Source organism: Pongo abelii, chromosome 18 (genome assembly GCF_028885655.2).
Source record: "Pongo abelii isolate AG06213 chromosome 18, NHGRI_mPonAbe1-v2.0_pri, whole genome shotgun sequence".
Classification (NCBI taxonomy): Eukaryota; Metazoa; Chordata; class Mammalia; order Primates; family Hominidae; genus Pongo; species Pongo abelii.
In genome coordinates, this window is record NC_072003.2 from 68,795,955 (window position 1) to 68,821,373 (window position 25,419).

At 48.9% G+C, this 25,419-nt stretch overlaps 2 protein-coding genes across 2 annotated transcripts in view; both read left to right on the forward strand.

Moving 5' to 3' along the window:
• The window catches only part of SNTB2 (syntrophin beta 2), a 126,055-nt gene extending 116,910 nt beyond the window's left edge, over positions 1-9,145 (forward strand). The window contains exon 7 of the mRNA XM_002826582.6: positions 901-9,145. Coding sequence (XP_002826628.4) covers positions 901-993 — 93 coding nt within the window. The 3' untranslated portion in view covers positions 994-9,145. The remainder of the gene's footprint in view (positions 1-900) is intronic.
• A 2,143-nt stretch (positions 9,146-11,288) lies between these two features.
• Positions 11,289-25,160, forward strand: VPS4A (vacuolar protein sorting 4 homolog A). The gene is made up of 11 exons (XM_002826584.5): positions 11,289-11,603; positions 16,154-16,265; positions 16,371-16,518; positions 18,778-18,839; positions 18,945-19,064; positions 19,476-19,632; positions 20,226-20,374; positions 20,776-20,857; positions 21,139-21,358; positions 22,638-22,778; positions 24,320-25,160. Exons 1-11 carry the CDS (start codon positions 11,583-11,585, stop codon positions 24,419-24,421), a joined length of 1,314 nt encoding a protein of 437 aa, XP_002826630.1. The 5' UTR covers positions 11,289-11,582; the 3' UTR covers positions 24,422-25,160.
• The last annotated feature ends 259 nt before the right edge of the window (positions 25,161-25,419 follow it).

Sequence of the window (25,419 nt, forward strand, 5' to 3'; positions counted from 1 at the left end):
CCCAGGCTGGAGTGTAGTGGTGCAATCATAGCTCCCTGCAGCCTAAACCTCCTGGGCTCAAGTGATCCTCCCGCCTCAGCCTCCTGAGTAACTGGGACTGGACTATAGGCGTGTGCCACCATGCCTGGCCAATTTTTGTATTTTTTGTAGAGATGAGGTCTCGCTTTGCTGCCCAGGATGGTCTTGAACTCCTGGCTTCAAGTGATCTTCCCATCTTGGCCTCCCAAGGTGTTGAGATTACAGGTGTGAGCCACTGTGTCTGCTGTTCTTCAGTTTTCAAGATGGCATTGGGTGTTGGTTTTTGTTGGTGTCATTTTTCTTTTCTTTTTTTTTTTTTGAGATGGAGTCTTGCTTTGTCGCCTAGGCTGGAGTGCAGTGGCACCATCTCAGCTCACTGCAACCTCTGCCTCCCTGGTTCAAGCAATTCTCCTGCCTCAGCCTCCCGAGTAGCTGAGATTACACGCTCGTGCCACCATGCCTGGCTAATTTTTCGTATTTTTAGTAGAGATGGGGTTTCACCGTGTTAGCCAGGATGGTCCCGATCTCCTGACCTCATGATCTGCCCGCCTCAGCCTCCCAAAGTGCTGGGATTATGGGCGTGAGCCACCGCGCCTGGCCTTAGATTTTAAATCCTCTACTATTTAGTTCTTCCTACCAGGCATGGTGAAACCCAGTACACCACCAGTTGTCTCCTAATTGGGGATGTGAAACCTCACGCCAGTATTATGACATGGAATAACCTTATTCCATAGTGCACTTTTGCCTGTGACTTTAAGTTCCTAAGAGTTTCCATAGCTCTGGCACATTCTTTACCTACCTTAAATTTATTTTGCATCTTCGTTTATTAAGTTGTCTGTATATGGTAGTGAGGTAGTGACACTTAGTGTCCTTTCTCCACAGACCATGGACCTGCACTCTTGTCCGAAGCCGATTGTATTTGTGTTGCACACGTTCTTATCGGCCAAAGTCACTCGTATGGGACTGCTTGTATGAGCAACAAAAAATCAGAAAAGAGCCTTGACTGTCACAAGAAATATTTCCACCTCAAAAAAAAAAGCACAAAAAGAAAACTCTTTGCTCTCCTTCAGCACAGTGCCTTCCCAAGGACCTGCAAATAACTGCTGAACCATAACCGTGTTTAAAGAAGAGCCTACCTTTCACAGTCTACCTTGGCCAGATATTCTAGGACTCTAAAAGGCTCCAAAATGAAGCTGTTGATTTATTCTCATTTCAAAATATGGTTTATGAGTAATTAGGTTTATTTCTCCTGCTAAAAAGAATGGCTCATTGTTTTCTTTTTTTTTTCATTGTTTTCATTTTTAGACATAATCAAATACCCAAGCATTGTTTTCTTTTTCTTCTCCCTGTAGGATTTGTGTTGTACTTAGCCTTGATCTCTTGTTCAAAACAATTGTCCCTTCCCAGGTGCTAGCTTGCAGCAGCCTGTTGCTTCGTGAGCATTCCAGATAGGTCGTATGTCTTGGATTTACTGTCCTCACTAGCTCCTTCCACCATAGGAAGTCCTTGAATTGCATCACCAAAGGGTTGTTCCGTTTGCCCTGGATCTCCCTCTATCTCAGCCTGGCCATCACTTCCCACCTTATCCCAAGCTTTGCCACTGTCTCTAGGACTTAGAACTTGCAAATTTGATTTGCCTTGCCTTCTGCTTCCTTTCTAGTGGTGACTGAGTTGAAAAGCAAGTTGGAAGCCACTGCTTTTAAAGAAAAGTTTTGCTTGGTTTAGGTTTTTCCAATTTTATTTTTGTTAGGAGCCAGGGAGTATTATAAGATTTATTTTAAATGAAAATCCTCTTTCTAGGTTAAGCCATTTTTTTAATTGCTTACCAAATGTGCCTTTGGTTAGGGTTAGTGGAGCTTTATTAGTCACTATTTGAATAACTGGAAATCACTGCCATTTCAAGGAGATCACCTATCCTAGTTTTGAGGAATAGTCTTTGAGGTGGGTTTCCTTAATGGCATCTCTTCTAGTAGGCAGATCTGTTTGAGCAAGATAAATCCTAAAGAGCCAGCCTGCTTGAGGAGTAGACTTGGTGGGTGAAGCCAGCTCTTCCGCACAAACATCATGTCGAGTTGTTTTGGGCTGCCCAAAAACAACAGGATGCAGCATCCTGGCTGTGGCCTGGCCCTTTGTGGCAGCAGTGGCATGGACAAGCAACTGCTAATTCAAGACTTACTGTTGGCTTCACAGCACACCCTACAGTGAGCAGGGTGATGAGACCATGGAACAGCTACCTGCTTTTGGTTAAGATTGCCAGATATCATCATTAGGACACAGTAGCAGCAAGAATGCTGATTTTGTAGTGTTGGAAAATCAACTCAGCTTGTTTTTCCTAATTTTGAAGGTGGTATATCTCTGCAAGCATTTAAAATGGTATAATATCAATATAAAATGTCAAAATTAGCACAGTCCCTGGATCTCAAAGAATAGGTAATATTGACTTGGATGTTCTTTATGCTCTCTGAAGAAAGGTCTAGGGAAAGTTCTTGTTTGCTTGATTGATCAAGAGTGCCATAGAAGAATGTGAGCGCTATGGAGGGTGGAGGAGGGTGTCACTTCAGATGGGGCAGGCACAGGGGGAGAAAAGAAGAGAAAAACACACCTGTGTGCAAAATGAGCTATTTGGTTTCAGTGCAGCCTGACCGATGGGGAGGACCCATGAGCAGAGAGAGTTCTAGGTCAACATTGTAACTCCATTGTCCTCCTTCACTCATAAGTCAGTCTTCCTTCCTCATTACAGTGAAACCAACAATATGTAGAGGTTGGGGAGAGATGCCTGTTCTTCCCCCAGCTTCATATAATTGTCAAAGTTCCAAAAATGAATTATCTGAACTGCTTAAAGCTGGAAATTAAAATCTAGACAAGAATATGTCTTTCAAGAGCTTTTTATGTTTTGAAAATTCATAAACCTAAGATTGGCTCCATCTGAGATAAATTTTCTTTTCTTTTTTTTTGAGACGGAGTCTCGTTCTGTCTCCCAGGCTGGAGTGCAGTGGCATGACTTCGGCTCACTGCAACCTCCACCTCCTAGGTTCAAGTGATTCTCCTGAGTAGCTGGGGTTATAGCTGCCCACCACCACACCCGGCTAATTTTTGTATTTTTAGTAGAGGCAGGTTTTCACCATGTTGGCTAGGCTGGTCTTGAACTCCTGACCTCAAGTGATCCACCTGCCTTGGCCTCCCAGAGTGCTGGGATTATAGGTGTGAGCCACCGTGCCTGACCCACAATAAATTTTCATTTCAGGGAAGGAAAAAAATCTCTTGAAGGTCCAGAAATGATTTCTGGAATCAGAATTTCAATATGTAATACCCTCAGGTAGGCAATCTTGAACCCTCTATGCAGTGAGAGCATTATTAATATGAGATGTTGAATGATGCCTTTACAGACTTCAGCAGCAAAACCATTTGGTTGAGGTTTTCTGTGTTAATGTGAAAGGCTAAGCCACTGAGATTTGCAGGGGAGCTTCTGAGCCACCCTGCTCGTTGGTTATATGAGGATGTAAAATAGGTGGAATTAAAATGTGAGCAGGAAAGGCAAGGCATGTGTGCATTTTCACTCATTTTGGTCAAGGCTAAACTGACATGTATAGCACTGAGGTTTGTAGGGTTCTTAATAATATCTTTTGAGTCTTGTTGTGAGATGAAAGTATGGGAGGTTTCCTTTGTCCATTAGCAGCCCCAAGAACCAGAACCCTTTTGCTGCTTTTCTTACATACCTAACAGCTCTCCAATCATGATGACCAAGGTTGTTCTTCAATCAAATGTGTTTGTGGGATTTTCAGTCCGCAAATGAAGTGCTCTCTAATGAATGGGACACCATGATAAATATGTATTTATATTTAGATGCCAAAGTATGGCAAATTATTTCCAAATGATAACTACAAATGGGAATTTTCGATATTCTACCTTTTTTATAGAACCAGCTCACTTTTCATTTCTTTTTCATTTTGAATTAAGAAAATTGTTGAGGATGTGGTGGGTTGCAGTGTGTGGAATGGAAAGGAAACTGCAGAATAGTATCTGCTCCCCATTCAGAGGGACTGCTTCCTGTGCCCCCCAGACCCGGGGCTTCGACAGCTTCTCCACATTCCACACAGATGCCTAGGAGCAGCGAGTTGGTATATGAAAAGTCTCCCACCTTTTCTCCTAAAACTTCTCTCCTTTCTCTCCATAAAAAAAGGAAAGGAACAAAAGAAAAACATTCAGTTTTTCTTTTTCTGAAAAAGGTAAGTCCTTTCCTGAAGTCATCAAATGAAACATTATCTGGAAATTAGTTTCTAATGTTTTATATGAAGAAATACTTATATATAAGTTCCTACAGTATTTATTAGATAGTTGTAACTGTAAACTCACCTTCCTAGTAGATAAGAGTTTCAGGTTAAATACTGGAACATATATAGGCAGTCAAAAATACTACTTTAAATGTCATTCACCTATTTTAAAGCCATGTTTTAGCACTTTTTAGGCCAAAGAAGGTCTGATAGTGCCTGTTTTTATGTTCTGTACTCTCACAAACTTTGTTACTGAAAATTGATTGCATGGCAGGAGAGATTGGATTATTTATTTCTTATATTTTTATAAGTAAAAAAATCTTTCTAAACAACAAATACCTAACATTATTACTGATTGTTTTCCTAATTTATCCTCCTAAGTTGAATGGTAACAAAGCTTTTCCAGCTGAATGAATGCACTTAGCTGATAAACCAGAATTTGTTCTTTTTTTTCCTTCTTTTTTTTTTGAGACAGGTTCTCACTCTGTCACCCAGGTTGGAGTGCAGTGGTATGATCATAGCTGACTGCAGCCTCAACCTTCTGGGCTCAAATGATCCTTTCACCTCAGCCTCCTGAGTAGCTGGGACCACAGGTGTGTGCCACCAGACCTGGCTAATTTTTATGGTTTTTTTTTTTCTTTTTTTTTTTTTTTTTTTTTTTTTTTTGTAGAGACAGAGTTTCGCCATGTTGCCCAGGCTGGTCTTCAACTCTTGCGCTCAAGCAGTCCTTCTGCCTCAGCCTCCCAAAGTGCTGGGATTACAGATGTGAGCCACTGCATCTGGCCTCAGAAATTATGCTTAAAAAAAAATTTAAGCTGTGTGGAATCTGGACAAGGCTATGTTTCTCCTAGAAACAGGTTTTGCTGTAAATGGTTTTGATGGACCAAAGAGTGAGAAAAGGTTATAATAGATTTTTTTTTTTAATTTTGTGAGAAACTCCAGGTCTTCTTGCTTAACTTATATGCATGTGGATATATTTGTTTTCAAAGCCATGGAAGAATCTCTGTTCATATATTTTAATGCAAATTACCTTGTATGCTGCTATGCAAATTCTATTAAAAGGCCTACCTGCTTAAGAATTAAACATTTTTGAAACTTTCAGGGAAGACCTGTAGACTCAAGCACTTTCTCTGCTTTTTTGTATCTTGGACACTTATGCTGAATTATGTTCTTATTATTTTCACTGGTTATAAGCTATTCCTTGTACATAATATTTAAACTATCCAAATATCCAGCATACATTTCCACGTGGCTGCCATCAGCTGTTGATGCCATGAATGAAATGGCTGGTTAGAAAGCCAAAGGTCTTCTTTTTTCAATTCCTAATGAATAAGTAAAATGCCAGATCTCTTTGGTCTCAAAGCAGATTGCTCTGATCAGATCAAATATCTATTAATGAAAAGAGACTTATTTAAATTTGGGATTCTGCTTAAACTTTAAGTTGAATTTGACTGTAGTCATTCATTCTTTTTATATATCTCTGTCAGGTATGACATTAAGTACCAGGTGGTCTTATACTCTACTTTGAGTTTGGAAATCACTTTCAGTTAAATTTCCGCTGTTATTGTGGGGTTTTTTTTTTTTTAAACCCCACTGAAGATGGAAGTAGAGCATTCTGCCATCTCCTGCTGTTCTTTCTCTGTGCCCCCTGATTGCTTGGTAATCTAAAATTATTCTGACTTTCCACATACTATCTTTAAAAACCAATTGTAGCAATCTGCCCCCCTCCACCCTTTAAGCTAAATCTTTCACTGTGCTGGATACATAGACACTCGATAAATTTGTGATGATAGTTCTAAAATAATTATGCTATATATCAGGGTTATGTATTTTTGAGCAATATCATTATTCCTATGCTGTGATGTTAAATGGAATTTATTTTACACTAGTAATAGACTGCTTAAGTGGCTGATTTGAAACCCTTTCTCTAAAAAAACAAAAACATCTGGCAGATGAGTGACACAAATTCATTCTCTTAAAGGATAGAATTTCAAGTTAAGGATAAGGTACAATAAATAGGCACATAGAAGACATCTGGTTTTTTTTGTTTGTTTTTTGTTTTTTGTCTCTCTGACTAGCTAAACTGCCAACTAGAAGAATGGTTGTTATGTAGTAACTCAGAAGAATCTTTTAATAAGTTTCTTCTTTTGTTTCAAAACAAACTTGAGCTTCATTTCTTGCCACCTCTGTTCTTTCTTCCCACATTGGGTGACTGAACTGATGCTTATTCTAGTTTTTATAAGAGGATCCACATTTAATGTAATGCATAAATATGCCTTTTGCAAATTATTGCTTGTTCTCCAGTGAACATTTGATCATATTCAACAGAAATCTACCATATAAGCCATAATCCTTGAATTGCCCCTTTTAAAATAGATTGGTTAAAACCAAACCCTATGAGAGAGAAATGATATTTCATTGTATTGTAGGTTTGGGAATCCTGGTTAGATTTATAATTTCTGGCCGGGTGTGGTGGCTCATGCCTGTAATCCCAGTACTTTGGGAGCCTGAGGTGGGTGGATCACCTGAGGTAAGGAGTTTGAGACCAGCCTGGCCAACATGGTGAAACCCCATCTCTACTAAAAATACAAAAAGTTAGCTGGGCGTGGTGGTGCGCGCCTGTGGTCCCAGCTACTTGGGAGGCTGAGGTGGGAGAATCACTTGAACCCAGGAGGCAGAAGTTGCAGTGAGCCGAGATCATGCCATTGCACTCCAGCCTGGGCAACAGAGCGAGACTTCATCTCCAAAAAAAGAAAAAGAAGAAAAAGATTTATAATTTCTGAGTCCCCTAAGTCCCTTTCTCAGTTTGCAATAATCGTACGTCCCATGCTATTGACACTAATTTTGAAACTGGAAAGCTAATGAATGACATATTCATGTGTTCTTTCACCTAATAAACATTTATTAATATATAGTTCTACACCAGGCATTCTGAAGGGTCCAAAAGAAAGTTCCTGCCCTCAAGTAGCACATAATCCATTATTTCTCAGTCACACCATGCCATCTGTTTATCATTCAGCAGTTAAGTAATTCATCACTTCATATTTTTACCAAAGTATATTTACAAGTCTGTTTATCTGGATCTGGCAAACTGGAAAATGTTTGAAGGGATACTCAGGTTTTGATCCATGCCAACATGAAAGGACTCCAAGCACATTTAAGTAGGGTGGTCTTTTCATCATGCATGATTTTTTTTAATGCAAATTTAGACTTTAGTTTGGGAAAGAGAACAGTATATAGTATCCTTTGTAAGATAAATCACAACAACAAAAATTGTTTTATTGCCCAAAGTAGATAAATGAGAAAGTCTTTCTTAAAAAATGCTTCTTTAACTGTAACAGCAAAACTAAATGCATATTTTATTAACCCCTTATTTCTAATTGCTGTATTCATGTCCACCCTTAAACTATTTAAGCATTTCTTATGCTGAAAGTCCTTATATACATGGTAGATGGAGTATTTCTCCATTAATGATAGATCAAAATGAAGATATTTAAAAATTAACAAAATCAGGCCAAGCCAGGAGGATCACTTTAGCCCAGGAGGTCCAGACCAGCCTGGGCAACACAGCGGGACCCCGACTCCATTTAAAAAATTTTTTAAAAAAACTTTTAACATTTAAAAAATAAATAAAAATTAACAAAATTTCACTTATTCCAGGACACGCTGGCATTCGGACTCAGTGAAAAGGGCACCTAAAGAAAATAAGGCTGACTGAATGTTTTCCATAATTTTCACACAATAACAGTCCCTTTCTATCCAGCTTGCCTTCTGTTTATCTCTAGGGTTAGCTTTTCAGGCAACATCCTTAGTCATTGCCCAGAAAGTACCTGAGCTATCAGTGATTGGAATGGCACAGGAAACTGAATCACATGGGTGCCCTCCCCTTGGTTTTCAAGTATCTTGGAGGTGTGCACAAAAATTAGGTCATGCCTTCAGTGTCTTGTTCTTTAAACCTACCCTTTGACAATCAGGTGCTAATGATTGTATACTATTAAAACCAGCACATAAGTATTGTAAATGTGTGTTCCTCCTAGGTTGGAAGAAATGTTTTTCCTTCTATCTGGGTCCTGTTAAAGCGAGTGTCAGTTGTGTCTTTTCACCTCGATTTGTGAATTAACAGAATTGGGGGGAGAGGAAATGATGATGTAAATTAAGTTTCAGGTTTGGCACGATCATCATTCTCGATGATATTCTCACTTTGTCGCAAATCTGCCCTTATTGTAAGAACAGGTTTCAGAATTTTCCCTCCACTATACGACTCCAGTATTATGTTTACAATCCACTGGATGAGTGCAGCATTATAGGACCTTGGTGCCCGGAAAAATCTGTCCTTTTTGGTACCAAACCTGAGGTCTTTTGGAAGATAATGTAGAAAACCACTACCTATTGAAGGCCTGTTTTGGCTAATCTGTGCAAACTCTGATGATACCTGCTTATGTGGATTCTTTTCCACACTGCTTTCATTTTTAAGTATAAAGACTTAGAAAACTAGAATAATGCTTTTACAAATAATTAAAAGTACGTGATGTTCTGGGTTTTTTCCTTCTTTTTAGAACCCTGTATTTAAACAAGGCTTCTTTTTAAGTCTTGTTTGAAATTTAAGTCTCAGATCTTCTGGATACCAAATCAAAAACCCAACGCGTAAAACAAGGCAGTATTTGTGTTCCTAATTTTAAAAAGCTTTATGTATACTCTATAAATATAGATGCATAAACAGCACTTCCCCTTGAGTAGCACATCAACATACAGCATTGTACATTACAATGAAAATGTGTAACTTAAGGGTATTATATATATAAATACATATATACCTTTGTAACCTTTATACTGTAAATAAAAAAGTTGCTTAGTCACGTGGTTGTTTTTTTTTTTCCAATTTTTAAAATGCTGAAACAGTTTTGAACCTACAGGAAAGTTACAAAAACAGTACAAATCTCCTTCACCCAAATCTCCCAGTTGTTAACATTTTGCCATATTTATTCCATTACCTTGTCTTTTTCTAATATGATTCTCTAGCACCCTTAAATTCTCTAGTGAGGACCTCCAAAACATAAGGACAGTCCCTGCATTGCCACCATAAAGCCCTCCTAATCAAGAAATTAACATTGGCACACCACCACCCATTCCATAGACCCCATTCAAATGATGCCAGCCATCCTGGCCATGTCCTGTTTTCCTCTCTGGCCTTGGACCCTGGCCAGTACCACTTTCTTGCCTTTTGTCGTCGTGTCTCAGTTCTTCAGTCTGGAATGTTCCTCAGCTTCACTCTAATTCGCATGTGCCTGAGTCTCAGCACAGGGCTTTGATTCTGCAGCACAGCTCTCCAGCTGGTTCTATTCAGTGTTGCCTCACAACCAGGCTGTGTCATACAATCTTAGCAGAGATGCCATGATGCCATGCTCTCTTCAGGGTATCATGTCAAGAGACACACGAGGGCCACGCATCCCACCCCCAGGGGTGTTCCCTTCAGTTGCCTAGTCAAGCTAATGTCCTCATTGTTTTCTCCTTTGTATTTATTTATTTATTTAGAGATGGAGTTCCGCTCTTGTCGCCCAGGCTGGAGTGCAATGGCGTGGTCTTGGCTCACTGCAACCTCCGCCTCCCAGGTTCAAGCGATTTTGTCTCAGCCTCCCAAGTAGCTGGGGTTACAGGTGCCCGCCATCACGGCCGGCGAATATTCTGTATTTTTAGTAGAGACAGGGTTTCACCATGTTGGCCAGGCTGGTCTTGAACTCCTGACCTCAAGTGATCCACCTGCCTCGGCCTCCCAAAGTACTGGGATTATAGGCGTGAGCCACCGCGCTCAGCCTCTCCTTTGTATTTAATTAGCATTTTGTGAAGAGAGATTAAGGTGTGCCAATTTTTTGGTTTTTTTTTTTTTTTTTTTTTTTTGGAGGCAGGGTCTTGCTTCATTGCCCAGGGTGGAGTACAATGGCCTGGTCACGGCTCACTGCAGCCTCGACCTCCCAGGCTCCAGCAATTCTCCCAACTCAGCTTACGGAGTAGCTGGGACTACAGGTGTGCGCCACCATGCCCAGATACGTTTTTTATTTTTTGTAGCGATGGGGGTTCACCTGTTGCCCAGGCTGTTCTCGAACTCCTAGGCCCAAGCAATCGGCCTGCCTCGGCTTCCCAAGGTGTTGGGATTACAGGCATGAGCCCCCATACCCAGCCTCAACTTGCATGTTTTTTGCCCTCCATTTTTTTTCTCTCACAGGGTAGACTTGTGGACAAATGGATCACTTGCCTCTGGTGCGTTTTTTTGTTTGTTTTGTTTTGTTTCTTAATTTAGCGACGAGGTCTTACTATGTTGCCCAAGCTGGTCTTGATCCTCGGCTCAAGCAATCCTCCTGCCTTGGCCTCCCAAAGTGCTGGAATTACAGGCGTGGGCCACCACACCCAGCCCTAGAACTGTTTTGATCATTGTATCCCCAGAAACTAGCACACAACGCTACACACAGTAGGTGTGCATGCCTGTAATCCCAGCTACTCGGGAGGCTGAAGCAGGAGAATCGCTTGAACCCGGGAGGCGGAGGTCGCAATGAGCCGAGATCATGCCACTGCACTCCATCCTAGGCGACAGAGCAAGACTCCGTATATCAATCAATCAGTCAATCAATCCAAGCAAAACAAAACTGGCTTTGAACAGTCGGCGGCATCCCACCAGGGATTGAGCCCCAGTGTGGGGCTCACTCTGTTTACATTAGCTAGCTCATTTATTCCCCACAAAAGCCAGACAAGGCAGGTGCTAATTATGATCGTGCGGTATTAAACATGGAGAAACCAATGCTCTGATAAGTTCGTTTTATTGTGAGAATAAAACTGCCCAATGGCCGCTGTTATTCCAAGCGAGGTCAGGATTTCCGGATTCTACCCCGCTCCGCCCCTGGCCCCGCCCCGAGAATGTACGCCCCGCCAGGCCCCGCCCCGGCCTTGTCCCACCCACGCCGTCCCCGCCCCCTGTCCGTCTCGCCCTAGTCCCACCTCCTCGTCCCCAGTCTGTCCCGCCTCTCGAACAGCCCCCCTGCCTTCGCCGCGGCAGGGAGAGGTGCCTGCAGTGCGGACCGTGGCCGCTAGGGGGCAGCCGCTCGGCTCGGGCCCGACCGCTCTGGGCTGCGCTCCTCGCTTGCCCTCGGACTCGGCTCCCGCTGCGAGCGGCCGCCCTGCCCGCGCACCGCGCTCAGCGCCCACCGCCGGGCTCCTCGCGCCGGACCCAGTACTTCGGCTCCCCGGGGCCGGACCGAGGCCGCAAGCAGCGCCGCGGGGTGTGGGGCGGACCCAGGAGATGAAATGACAACGTCAACCCTCCAGGTACCTGGTGCGGCCCGGCCCGACTTCGGAGGCCGAAGGCAGCGGGGCCTGTGGGCCGCAGAGCCGGGCGGCGGGCGGGTGGTCAGGTGGGCGCCTCCCAGCCCCGGCCTCGCGACCCCGCTCCGGCCGCCCCCTCGCCGTTTCCGCCCGTGTCTGTTTCCACGCGCTCGGAGCCGGGTGGCATCTCCACCCTCAGGCCTTCCGGCCCTGCCCGGCTGGCCCAGCCCCAGGGCCGCTTCGTGTGGCCGGCGCCCCGGTACCGCCGTGGGGATCAGCCTCACCCGAGCCGCACAGGCACCCTCGTGAAGCTCGGCCCGGGGTCCGGCTGGGCGCTCAGACAGCGATGCTCGTTCCCTCCTCTCCTGTCTCGCTCCCTCCTCTCCTGTCCCGCTCCCTCCTCTCCTGTCCCGCTCCCTGCTCTCCTGTCCCGGGTCCTGGAAGTCCCTCGACCCCACTTCGAACAAGCCCCGGCCCCTTCCCCAATCTTCGACTTCCTCTTCTCGGCCAGCGACCCTTCATTCATTCCCTAGATCCTGCAGGATGGTGCTGGGATGGCGCCACCTGGGTGAACGACTGACCCACCCTCTAGGTGCTGTCAGTCCTGCGGGGCCAGAAGAGATCAACATGCTTAGGCCTCATCCCGGGGTTTGAATCTCAGGTCTGCCACTCACCAGCAAGCGACCTTGGGCTAGTTTTTTTTTTCCATCTTCGGGTCTCGAGTTTCCTGGTCTGTAAAATGGGGTAATGCCCTCTAGGTTGTTGTGATGATAGCTTTAAATTGAATAATTACGGTAAAGCATTCTTGTGTATCTGGCACATAGTAGGTGTCCATTAACTGACAGCCAACAAAGTGCCTGGGAGAGTTAGGCAAGACTTCATGGAAGAAGGGACATCAGAGTTCCAGTAGCATTCAGAGACCTGGAGGTGGAGGAGGGCAGAAGTAGGAGCAGACATGGAATGAGTTGGGGTACCAGGTTAAGAATTAGAGTCCATAGCCAGATCCCACCGTACACCAGCAGAAGCCGCAGATCCCGTCTGCCCAGGCAGGTTTTTTATGGCCCGTGAACCGAGAATGTTTTTCAGTTTTAAACACAGCTTTATTTATTTATTTTTTAAATTTATTTATTTATTTTTTTGAGACGGAGTCTCACTCTGTCGCCCAGACTGGAGTGCAGTGGTGTGATCTCGGCTAACTGCTGCCTCCGCCTCTCAGGTTCAAGCGATTCTCCTGCCTCAGCCTCCTGAGTAGCTGGGATTACAGACACCCGCAACCACGCCCGGCTAATTTTTGTATTTTTAGTAGAGACAGGGTTTCACCACGTTGGCCAGGCTGGTCTCGAACTCCCGACCTCAGGTGATCTGCCCACTTTGGCCTCCCAGAGTGCTGGGATTACAGGTGTGAGCCACCAGGCCTGGCCTAAACGCAGCTTTATTAAGGTATAACTTGTGTGCTTACCATATAACTCACCCGTTATATATTTTTATTTTTATTAATTTTTTTTTTTGAGACAGTCTCATTCTGTCACACAGGCTGGAGTGCAGTGGCACAATCTCAACTCATTGCGGCCTCCGCCTCCTGGGTTCAAGTGATTCTCCTGCCTCAGCCTCCCGAGTAGCTGGGATTACAGGCACCTGCCATCACGCCCAGCTAATATTATTTTGTATTTTTAGTAGAGACGGGGTTTCACCATGTTGGCCAGGCTGGTTTCGAACTCCTGACTTCAAGTGTGATCTGCCCACCTCGGCCTCCCAAAGTGCTGGGATTACAGATGTGAGCCACTGTGCCCAGCACAGCTCACCCATTTAAAGTGTATAATTCAGTGCTTTTAGTATATTCATGGTTGTGTGACCATCACCATAATCACTTTTTAGAACATTTTCTTCACCTCCAAAAGAAATCCCTCACCCTCAACCCCTCTCTCTCCCAGCCCTGGGCAACCACTACTAATCTACTTTTTTTCTCTGTGGGTTTGCCTACAGAGAAACCCACTTTATATAAATGGAGTCATACAATAGGTGGTCCTTTGTGGCTGGCTTCTTTCATTATGACTTAACATAATGTCATAGGTTTTTACATTTTTTAAATGGCTTGAAAAAAAGTATTTCATGACACATGAAAATCCTATGAAATTCACATTTCAGGGTCTATAAATAAAGTTTTATTGGAACACATCCCTGTTCGTTTATTGATATACTGTCTACAGCTGCTTTTGTGGCATCAAGGTAGAGTTGAGTCGTTGCTACAGAGACTGGCTGGCTGGCAAATCCTAAATTATTTACCATCTGGTCCTTTACAGTAAGCGTTTGCCAGCTCCCATTAGCACTCTTTTCTTTCATCCTCATCTTTTGCCATACGTGTTACTAGAGATGTGGTAGGGCTGGCAGTTTGTCACCTTACCCTCCTGTTCTGTAAAACTGTTTCTCTCCATTGAAACTTGGACCCCCTGTGTGTGAAAAACTGTATTGTGGCTGCCAGCAAAGTCCAGTGCACTCTTTTTTTTTTTTTTTTTTTTTTGAGATGGACTCTTGCTCTGGCGTAATCTCGGTTCTCTGCAGCCTCCGCCTCCCGGGTTCAAGCAATTCTCCTGCCTCAGCCTCCCAAGTAGCTGTGACTACAGGCACGCGTCACCACGCCCAGCTAACTTTTTGTATTTTTAGTAGAGATGGTGCTTCAATGTGTTAGCCAGGATGGTCTCAATCTCCTGACCTCCGGTGATCCGCCCGCCTCGGCGTCCCAAAGTGCTGGGATTACAGGCATGAGCCATCACGCCCAGCCCCAGCACACTCTTAGGTGCATTACTAGAGTTTCCAAAAGGAGGGAGGGGATGGGTCAGTGCTGCTCCTTATGGGACAAAGAACACCTTCAGTATTGTTCTAAGGATAGACCCAAGCATGAAGCTACGGAGAGTGAAAAAGTCCAGGGTACTGGGGGTGTTTGTTCTGGAGACGAGAAGCCACCAGAGAGAGGAGCGCTGCCTTCCTGTCTTATCTGAAGGAACATCATGCCGAAGAGGGCAGACAAGGGCAGCCTGTGCCTAAGCTCATTTCCAAGAAGGTTTGGGGGCTCCCAGCCATTCATTGTAGGTAGTAGAGGGAGCAGAGACTTGAAAATAATGGCCAGCACTCACCCCTCTTCTCATCTCTTCAGTCCGCTGAGTTCATTTCACATCAGCCCGGCCCAGCCTCCCCCGGCCTGTCTTGTTTTGTCAAGCTGTGTGTTTCTTTCGGAGACTTCTTCCTTGCAGATGAGAGAGAGGGCTGAACAAATACCCGGGCCCTGCCAAGAGCTGGTCAGGAGGTTTATTGTTTGCTGTGCCTGGAACCGTGGGTCTGCGGTGGGACTGCCTGCCTGGTAACTGGTGCTGGATCTGAGGAGGAGAATTCTGGTCATGCTTCCTGCAGGCATTGGTGAAGCTGCAGTTTTTAAAACCAGGCTTTAAAACCATGTAGGTGCTTTATTGACCGGTCACGGTGGCTCATGCCTGTAATCCCAGCACTTTGGAAGCCAAGGCAGGTGGATCACTTGAGGTCAGGAGTTCGAGACCAGCCTGGCCAACATGGTGAAACTCTGTCTGTACTAAAAATACAAAAATTAGCCGGATGTGGTGGTGGGCACCTGTAATCCCACCTACTGGGGAGGCTGAGGCAGGAGAATCGCTTGAACCCAGGAGGTGGAGGTTGCAGTGAGCCGAGATCGCGCCACTGCACTCCGGCCTAGATGACAGAGTAAGACTCTGTTTCAAAAAATAATAATAATAAATAAAACCACGTAGGTGCTTTCAGTTCAGCCTAGGGCACTGGCCTACAGGATTTATGAGATTCCCAAAGACACTCACTCTCACAGAGCTCTTAGAAGGTTCCAGAGGGACACAGTTCCCTTCTGTTGACAGCAGGGAGCAAGCAAGTACTTTTCTTACTGGAGCTACTGGTATGTGGAGCCTTGTGTGTAAGTGTCCCTTCCCGGGGTGTCACTTTACACAGCGAAGGCAACTGTCTTCTCTCTGCAGCCTGGAGAAGCAAGCTGCGTGGGGCCAGTAGGAGGAGGAGGGAGGCCTTTCAGTGTATCCTGTGCAAACTTGCAGTCCAGGCAGGACTTTCCTTCTGGCTGGCTCTTCTCTGGCCCTGAGGCCGGGTGCAGTTTCTGGCCTCCTTGCTAAACAAACCAGCAGTCACTTGCTCCCGCGTGTCCCTTCTGCCAGGCTCTCAGCTCGGGTCTGTTTCTCTTTCCCTTGAGGCAGCAGAATAGAAAGTCCCATGAACTTGCCCCTTGAGCCCTGACCTGAGGTATTAGGTCAGGTTTCCACTTGCTGAAATCCAGAGCATGGCTTTTAACCGTCTGAGCTTATTGTGAAGACGGCCAGCTGGTTTTTAAAGCCTCCTTTGAAGGCCTTTCTAGCCGATGTTGAAAAAGTAGGCCAATGAAATGGCCCGCAAGCAATAAATCCACAGGCCCGGCGGCATCCCCCGTCACGTTTCATCCCCACGCCTGTGACCCCAGGGACTTTCCACGTCTCCAAGGAAGCACTGAGCCATTTGCTTTGCCTTTCCAGAAAGCCATTGATCTGGTGACGAAAGCCACAGAAGAGGACAAAGCCAAGAATTACGAGGAGGCGCTGCGGCTGTACCAGCATGCGGTGGAGTACTTCCTCCACGCCATCAAGTGTGAGTCACGCGCGGGGTCCTCAGGCTGCTGCACTCCAGAGGGGAGGGGAGGGAAGGGGGTGGCGCATGAGCCTCACAGGGGCCCCTCTGTGTTCCCTTTCACAGATGAGGCCCACAGTGACAAGGCCAAGGAGAGCATTCGAGCCAAGTGCGTGCAGTACCTAGACCGGGCCGAGAAGCTGAAGGATTATTTACGAAGCAAAGAGAAACACGGCAAGAAGCCAGTCAAAGAGAACCAGAGTGAGGGCAAGGGGTGAGTGTCTGCAGCGTCCACCCTGGCGCCTGGGCCCTCCTCACGGCTCCCCGTCATTCCTGGCGCTCATGCTGCCTTGGACTTCCCTGTGGGAATGGTCCTCATAGTGCAGGGATGACAGTCCCAGCAGCTGCTTTCAGGGAGCACGGCCTGGAGCACTTCCGTGTTCACCGTCTCATTGGATCTGACCCACAAGCCGTGGGGAGAGGGGCAGCTTGGTGCAGATGGTAGAGCCTCTCAGGACAGGACCCCAGCTCTGTCACCTCCCAGCCTAGTGCCAGGACCCCGTGTGCCTACCATCTCCACATCTTGGAAGCGGGGAGGTCGTGGAACTCCCCTCCGAGCGTTGCCGCAGGGAACAGTGAGATGATGAGGGCAGTGCCCTTGGAGCTTGGCACATGAGAGCATGCAATGAGTGCCAGCTGCTGTGACTGTCAAAGAGTCACCTGCCTCCAACAGGTGGGACGGCCAGCTCGGGTTAGGAGCCCTGCCGAGGTGGCACAGGATGGAGCCTGGACCCCCAATGCAGGGTGGGTGGCCCTGATTCCCCAGCCAGGGTCCTCTCCACAGCCTCTCACCTCAGGTCCCGGGTTCACCCACCACGGTGATCCCAGTCATATGAACACAAATGCTGGTGGTATCTCGGAGGCGTGGGAGGGGCAGGAGAGGGGTGGGTGGTGTCAGCTGCCTCACCAGAGGCGAGGCCTCCTCCTGGATGGAGGGTCCACACCGCACTCCCATCCACAGAGGGAGAGGTCTGGCGAGGCAGGGATGGAGGCCAGGGATCTCCAAGAAGGATTAAAGTTTTGAGGATGACAAATTCCATCCAGGGAGGAAGTAGCCCTGGGGTGACAGCAGTGGCTGCGTTCTCCCCAGGAGTTCCCTTTCAATTTCGGTTTTGCCTTCTCCTCTGTCCTTCGGCAGTGGCTGCTTTGGAGTCAGGAGCACGTGCTGTCCCTGAGTCTCTACAAAAAGCTTCTGGTGCGGGGCGCGGTGGCTAACACCTGTAATCCCAGCACTTTGGGAGGCCGAGGCGGGCAGATCACTTGAGATCAGGATTTCAAAACCAGCCTGGCCAACATGGTGGATCCCGTCTCTATTAAAAATACAAAAAAATAGGCCGGGCGCGGTGGCTCATGCCTGTAATCCCAGCACTTTGGGAGGCTGAGGCGGGCGGATCATGAGGTCAGGAGATGGAGACCATCCTGGCTAACACTGCGAAACCCCATCTCTACTAAAAACACAAAATATTAGCCGGGCGTGGTGGCGGGCACCTGTAGTCCCAGATACTCAGGAGGCTGAGGCGTGAACCTGGGAGGCGGAGCTTGCAGTAAGCCGAGATGGAGCCACTGCACTCCAGCCTGGGCAACAGAGCAAGACTGTTGTCTTAAAAAAAAAAAAAAAAAATTAGCCAGGCATTGTGGCATGTGCCTATAATCCCAGCTACTCAGGAGGCTGAGACCAGAGAATTCAGTGTTACTTGAACCCAGGAGGCGGAGGTTGCAGTGAGCTGAGATCGAGATTGTGCCATCGCACTGCAGCCTAGGCAACAAAGCAACACGCCATCTCAAAAAAAAAAAAAAAAAAACTCCGGCAGCTACATTGCTTGACTGGCTGCTCTTTTTTTTCCCCCCCCAGACAGGGCTTCACTGTATCCCAGGCTGCAGTGCAGTGGTGCGATCTTGGTTAACTGCAACCTCTGCCTCCCAAGTAGCTGGCACCATAGGTGCGTGCCACCATGCCTGGCTAATTTTGTGTTTTTTGTAGAGACAGGATCTCGCTGTTTCCCAGGCTGGTCTCAAACTCCTGGGCTCAAGCGATCCTCCCGCCTCAGCCTCCCAGAGTGCTGGGATTACAGGGGTGAGCCACCACACCCGACCTGGGCTGTGTGAGCCACTGCAGGTGGCCTCCCAGAGTATGAGGTGTGAGCCACCACACCTGGCCTGGGCTGCTCTTTAAGTCCAGCTGAAGCACATTTCCCTTACGGCCTTCAGGAGAGGGCCGACCCCAATTCCCATCCCCTCCGCGAAGAAACAGTAGGTTATAGGAGTGTTTGCTGGGGGGGGGTCCTGAGGTGAGCTGCTGAGAGCATCGGCCCAAATGTCCCTGAAGTACTTGCTTGTGGGTCACACGGCACTGTTAAGCCAGGAAGGCTTCGTTCCTTAACCAGCGTGCAGGCAGCGGAGCCTGGACTTGCTGGGAGCACCTCTGTGCTCCAGATTGAAGGGCCAGCTTGTGACTTTCCATCTCCTTTTCCAGCAGTGACAGTGACAGTGAAGGGGATAATCCGGAGAAAAAGAAACTGCAAGAACAGCTGATGGGTAAGTGGCTCGCGGCCCTGTGGCAGCGGCAGGGGATGCGAGTGGGTGCGCTGCTGGGTTGGCTCATGCCCCTTGGCCGGGCCCGGGCCGGCCTCCCTCTCGCAGGTGCCGTTGTGATAGAGAAGCCCAACATACGGTGGAACGACGTGGCCGGGCTGGAGGGGGCCAAGGAGGCCCTCAAAGAAGCTGTCATTTTGCCAATCAAATTCCCACACTTGTTCACAGGTGAGAGTTGAGCCATTTCAAGCCCCAATGTAAAAATGCCAGGCTTCCGCAGGGCTGGCACTCCGAGGCACCCGGGAGTCAGTGGCGACTCAGCTCGCATGGCCTGCAGAGGGCCAGGCCTGGCTGCTCGCTGGTGTCCACAACACTGCTGTGGCTGGAGCTATGAGATGACGGTCACCCCACAGGGTGGGGGCAGGATCAGGAAGCAGTGCCAGCCAGTGTCACTGTGCAAGGTCATGGGGTCACAGCACAGGGCACAGCAGGGAATGTAGCTCCCATCACTCGTTTGTCGGTAGAGTCGGTTGTTTCACAGAATACCCTCTTACTGTACGTCTGGGACTCGAGACCCTCTGCTTTTCCTATTCCTTTCCCCAGTCAGGAGGCTTCACTTCTGTGGATTCTCTGTTGCAGGCAAGCGCACCCCCTGGCGGGGGATTCTGCTGTTCGGACCCCCTGGCACAGGGAAATCCTATCTGGCCAAAGCCGTGGCAACAGAGGCCAACAACTCCACCTTCTTCTCCGTGTCCTCCTCAGATCTGATGTCCAAGTGGCTGGGGGAGAGTGAAAAGTAAGTTGGCCACCAGGCCATGCTCTGCCAGCAGCCCCGGCACTGCTAGTGACCCAGTGGCCCACCCTGTGGAGTCACCTCCCGGAGGAGTGGTTTGCTTTTCAGGGAGGGTACCCAAGAGCAGTGTGTCGCTAGCTGATTGGCTGGGACACTGTCCCAACAAAGACAAGTGAAGGTGGAAGGGACCTGGGAGAGGTGAAGTGCTCCACAAGAGAAGGGAAAGGAAGTGAGGATATTTTTGGGGTCTGGGTTGCAGCCCCTGTTGGGGCAGTGTGTGGGGGACATGGTTCCCCACACTGACTCCTGTTTTGCATGTGATGAGACGGGCTCGGAAGGGGACTGGCGTGTCTTAAGTGCAGAGCTAGCGCATGGAGCTCCTGGGGTTGAGGCTCTGCGTTTGGGGCTGACACCAAGGTGTGCTCCTCCTCTTGGTGCAGTGTGGCCCGAGGGCTCCTCACCACCACGTTTTCCGCAATTCCGGCCTGACTGTGGCCTGCGCCTCCCTGTGAGAAGGGTGAAAAGAGGGAATGCTGGGAGCCCAGGCGGGCACAGACGTGAACGTCTTGTCCTCACCCCCTTTCTCACCTTCACAGGCTGGTCAAGAACCTGTTTGAGCTGGCCAGGCAGCACAAGCCCTCCATCATCTTCATCGATGAGGTGGATTCCCTCTGCGGGTCCCGAAATGAAAATGAGAGTGAGGCCGCCCGGAGGATCAAAACGGAGTTCTTGGTCCAGATGCAGGGTGTGTGCCGGGCCCAGGGCCCCCTTGGTTCTTGTTGCACCCAAAGCCAACCCTGGGCTTTATTCTGAGCTGCGGCTGGATTTGGTTGTTCTCAGCCTCGGAGAGGCACCCCCAGCTCCAGCCCCTCGGGCCGCAGGTGGACTTCAATTCCCAAGAGGTGCCTGAGGCCTCTGCCGCGCGGGCCACTCACCTCCCACCCCCCATGGCAGGCAGTGCTATAGGTCTCACCTTGCACAGCCAGACCAAGACGTGGTTTAATCTCACTTGGGACCCTGCCAGTGGTGGGTGGCACAGGGATGGCTTCAATTGCTGACACACAAAGCCCCCAGGGTCTGTCCCCAGGTTTCAACTGACCCGTGCAGGTGTCCAGAGTCTGGGTCTCTGTCTCCCTTTCTCCACAGGGGTGGGGAATAACAACGATGGGACTCTGGTTCTTGGAGCCACAAACATCCCATGGGTGTTGGATTCGGCCATCAGGAGGAGGTGAGTCTTCCCCAGGAGAAGCCAGGGCTGGAGGCTTCCTCCCACCACGGTCACGGTCCGCCTGCTGCTGGCAGCCTGGGTGCGGCCTGGCCCTTTTTCCCTGGAGTCTTCCCGTCTGCCTGCCAAGCAGAGCCCTTTGTGAGGCTGGCTTGTTGAGGATGTGCCGCCAGCATCACTGGCCCATGAAGTGCGTCCGTTTCACTCAAATCTTCGTGCCTCCCCTTCCGTGAATACCATTCCATCATCCGCTGTCAACTCCTGCCGTGTGCTGGGCTCTCTAGGTTTGAAAAGCGAATTTATATCCCCTTGCCGGAGGAAGCTGCCCGCGCCCAGATGTTCCGGTTGCATCTCGGGAGCACTCCCCACAACCTCACGGATGCAAACATCCACGAGCTGGCCCGGAAGACGGAAGGCTACTCGGGCGCGGACATCAGCATCATCGTGCGGGACTCCCTCATGCAGCCCGTGAGGAAGGTGCAGTCGGCCACACACTTCAAAAAGGTGAGTGCCTGCGGCCACTGCTGAGAAAATCTCATAGTAAGAGCGGGATGTTCGTTTTTTTCCCCAGCTCCTGGTCCTGCTCCCCGGCTGCTCAGGTGACAGTCTCTGAGGCCTCCTGGAGAGCCGAGGGCCAGTGCCATGGGGGCTGCACCCACTGTCCCCTCCCTGCAGCTCTTCTGGAGTGCAGCCATCTCAGGGTGTGTGAAAGAGGACAGGGCCACTTTACTGTCTTAACCCTGCTGCAGCCTCCTCCGTCAGCACTGTGTGCTCTTGTGCGGGGTGGACACCAAATCAGTGTTTGGAAAGTGTTGGATATAAAATGACCAGGAAGACCTGTCTATTCATTCAGCAGATTTCTGCTGAGTGTTTGCTGTGGGTTCTCTCGTGTGCCCGGCCTTGTCCTAAGTGCTGGGAAGATATGAGCGACCAACAGACAAAAACCTTACGCCTTCCGTTCTTGGTGGGGAGACAGTCAACACAGTCAGTGAGTTTCTCAGAGGAGGATGGGGATGGAGCAGGGTTAGGAGAGAGGTGTCTCGGGCGTGGAGGGAAGGGCAGATGGCACTGGGGTGATGCCTGAGACAGGAGGTGAAGGGGTGAGGGAATGAGCCTTGTGGACATTGGGAGAACGTTCTGCCAAGGCGGCGGACTTCAGTTGGAAAACCACTTTGTGTTCATCTGTTTTCATGCTGCTGATAAAGACATACCCGAGACTGGGAAGAAAAAGAGGTTGAATTGGCCTCACAGTTCCACATGGCTGGGGAGGCCTCAGAATCATGGTAGGAGACCAAAGGCACTTCTTACATGCTGGTGGCAAGAGAAAATGAAGAAGCAAAAGTGGAAACCCCTGATAAACCCATCACATCTCGTGAGACTTCACCATCACAAGAATAGCACGGGAAACACCAGCCCCCGTGATTCAGTTACCTCCCCCTGGGTCCCTCCCACAACATGTGGGAATTCTAGGAGATACAGTTCAAGTTGAAATGTGGGTGGGGGCACAGCCAAACCATATCACACTTTTAATGTCACTGTATTCCTGGTGAGACGTGACAGTGTTAATGAGGAAGACATCAAGGCATTGGGGCTACAGATTGCCAGAATTGCATGCAAATCATGAGTCGCTGGGACCACCCAGCCCGAGTTCTGAAGGAGCCCGTCCTCCTCAGATGCTAGGGACCCAGAGAGCGTTCTCTTTGGGACTTCCTTAGAGACCGGAGGGGTCCAGCCCCTCTGACACTGAGGGGCAGCTGCCCCAGTCAGATCCATTTGGTTTCAGGTCTGTGGCCCCTCTCGCACCAACCCCAGCATGATGATTGATGACCTCCTGACTCCGTGCTCACCAGGGGACCCAGGAGCCATGGAGATGACTTGGATGGATGTCCCTGGGGACAAACTCTTAGAGCCTGTGGTTTGCATGGTAAGTGACTGACAGGGGAGGGAACAGGGCTGCACAGAGCCCAGAAAATTGGGGGCTTGGGTCCAGAATAAAAACGGTCTTCTCCAGGCCAGGCATGGTAGCTCACGCCTGTAATCCCAGCACTTTGGGAGGCCAAGGTGGGCGGATCACAAGGTCAGGAGTTCGAGACCAGCCTAGCCAATATGGAGAAACCCCGTCTCTACTAAAAATACAAAAATTAGTCGGGTGTGATGGTGTGCATTTGTAGTCCCAGCTACTCGGGAGGCTGAGGCAGAAGAATCACTTGAAGCCGGGAGGCAGAGGTTACAGTGAGCAGAGATTGGGCCACTGCACTCTAGCCTGGGTGACAGAGTGAGACTCCGTCTCAAAAATAAAAAATAGTCTTCTTCTATGTCCTGGGCTGTTGAGAATGGCCTTTGTAGCTCAGGGAAGCTGGCATTACACTCACTGGGGGCCCAGGATGCAGGTGGCAGCATTAGCATTTTGTACATATAGAGAAAGGCTGGATGCAGTGGTGCAATGATAGCTCACTGCAGCCTTGACGTCACCAGCTCACACAATCTTCCGACCTCAGCCTCCTGAGTAGCAACAGGCACACGCTATCATGCCCAGCTAATTTTTCTTTTTCTTTCTTTTTTTTTTTTAAAGAAACAGGGCCTCGCTGTGTTGCCCAGGCCAGTCTCAAACTACTGGGCTCAAGTGATCCTCTCAACGTGGCCTCCCAAAGTGCTGGGATTACAAGCATGAGCCACCGCACCTAGCCTGCATTTTATATTCTTTACCAAGTAAAGTCAGGTCCAGATAATGTGACATCAGTCCATGGGTTTGGCTTTGTAGTGCAGTGAGGCAGTGAATGTGTCAAGACGGCTTACTGTGATGCAGTTGCAAAGGCAGCCCCTCACCTGCACAGCCTGGCCCTCTCATTATGGCCTGTGCCATCCTGGCAAGTGTCTGCCCTTGTGGCTGGTGTTGGGGGTGTGCGGTTAAGAAAGCTCCTGGCCGGGCGTGGTGGCTCACGCCTGTAATCCCAACACTTTGGGAGGCTGAGGCGGGCAGATCACCTGAGGTCAGCAGTTCAAGAGCAGCCTGGCCAACATGGTGAAATGAAACCCCGTCTCTACTAAAAATACAAAAATCAGCCATGTGTGGTGGCACGTGCCTGTAGTCCCAGCTACTTGGGAGGCTGAGGCAGGAGAATCACTTGAACCGAGGAGGTGGAGGTTGCAGTGAGCTGAGATCATGCTACTGCACTCCAGCCTGGGTGACAGTGAGACTCTGTCTCAAAAAAAAAAAAAAAAAGTAAGCAAGTTCCTAAGGGGAGTTATGAGATAATGGAGCTTAGATTCTCAGACCAGGAGGAGGCCCATCTGAGCTGCCTCAAGAGGGAAGAGGGTCCCTGCCATAGGCAGATTCAAGCGGGCCTCTGGGGTGGCCTTGAAGGCAAGTCTCTTCCCACCCTCAACTGTGCCTGTTGTGTGCTGAGGGGAGGTTGGGGATCTGGAGCCTGGCTCCTGCTCAGACACATACTCTTGCCTTCACAGTCGGACATGCTGCGGTCTCTGGCCACCACCCGGCCCACGGTGAATGCAGATGACCTCCTGAAAGTGAAGAAATTCTCAGAGGACTTTGGGCAAGAGAGTTAAAAGCTGCTTCACTTGGGCAATGGTGAAGGTGGGAGGTTGACTGGGGCAAATCCAGGCACTCCCCATGTCAACAGCCAGACAGGGCTCCAGGGCTTGTCCCAAAGTCAATACAGAGTCCCCTCTGCTGTCTGGCTGCCTGCCAGGGAGCCAGAAGGAAGGGCCTTGCAGCCACAGAGACACTCCGCCGCCCCGGGGCACACAGTGGACACTGGCTCTTCCTACTTCCTCCTCTCCTGGATGTTCAGCAGCAGCTTCTGCCCCCCCGCCCTTTTTTTTCCATCTTTTGTTCCCCTAAATTAATGCTGCTTGGATTTTCATCTTGTTTATAAAGATAAAATCACCTGGAAGTGTCAAGGTGTGGGGGGGGGGGGAGGGTGGGGGAAGCAGCCGTGCTGCCAGGTCACCCAGACCTCCAGACAGCCGGCTAGCCCCACTGCCTGTTCCTTTTATGCCCAAGTTTTGCTCCTTGAGAGCAGATTGGCTGATGCCCCTGCAACCCCAGCCCAAGCTCTGCCTCAAAGACCGAGTGACATAAGCCATTCCCACCCTTCTAGGTTTGCATCCAGGGCTGTGTCTTCCTTGGGGGAGGAGATGGTGTCGTTTAGATCAGGGGAAGGCAGTCAGGCGGGTGTTCACCACTGCCTTTTCTTCCTCTGAGTGTGAGAACACTGAACCCAGCCACTGCCCCAGGTCCCTGTCCTGGAAATGGTCTAATAAATCCTTTTCCCTTCTTGAGCTACTCAAGTGATCTCATCTTTGACTCTTAACTGAGACTCTGAAGGGCCACCCTTGCTTCCAATTAAAAGACCCTCCGGTTTTCTGTCTCCTCTCTTTTCTAAAGCAAAGCAGGAAACAGGAACACTGCAGTTCTTAGGCCTATTCTCCAGTCAGGTGTGCAAGGCCTCCTCCCCTTAAGGCCTCAGAAGTTTGGCTGGGGGTGTTTGTGGGATCCATTTCTTGCCATCGTTCGGCCTGCAGATCAGAGACTGCAAAGTGGG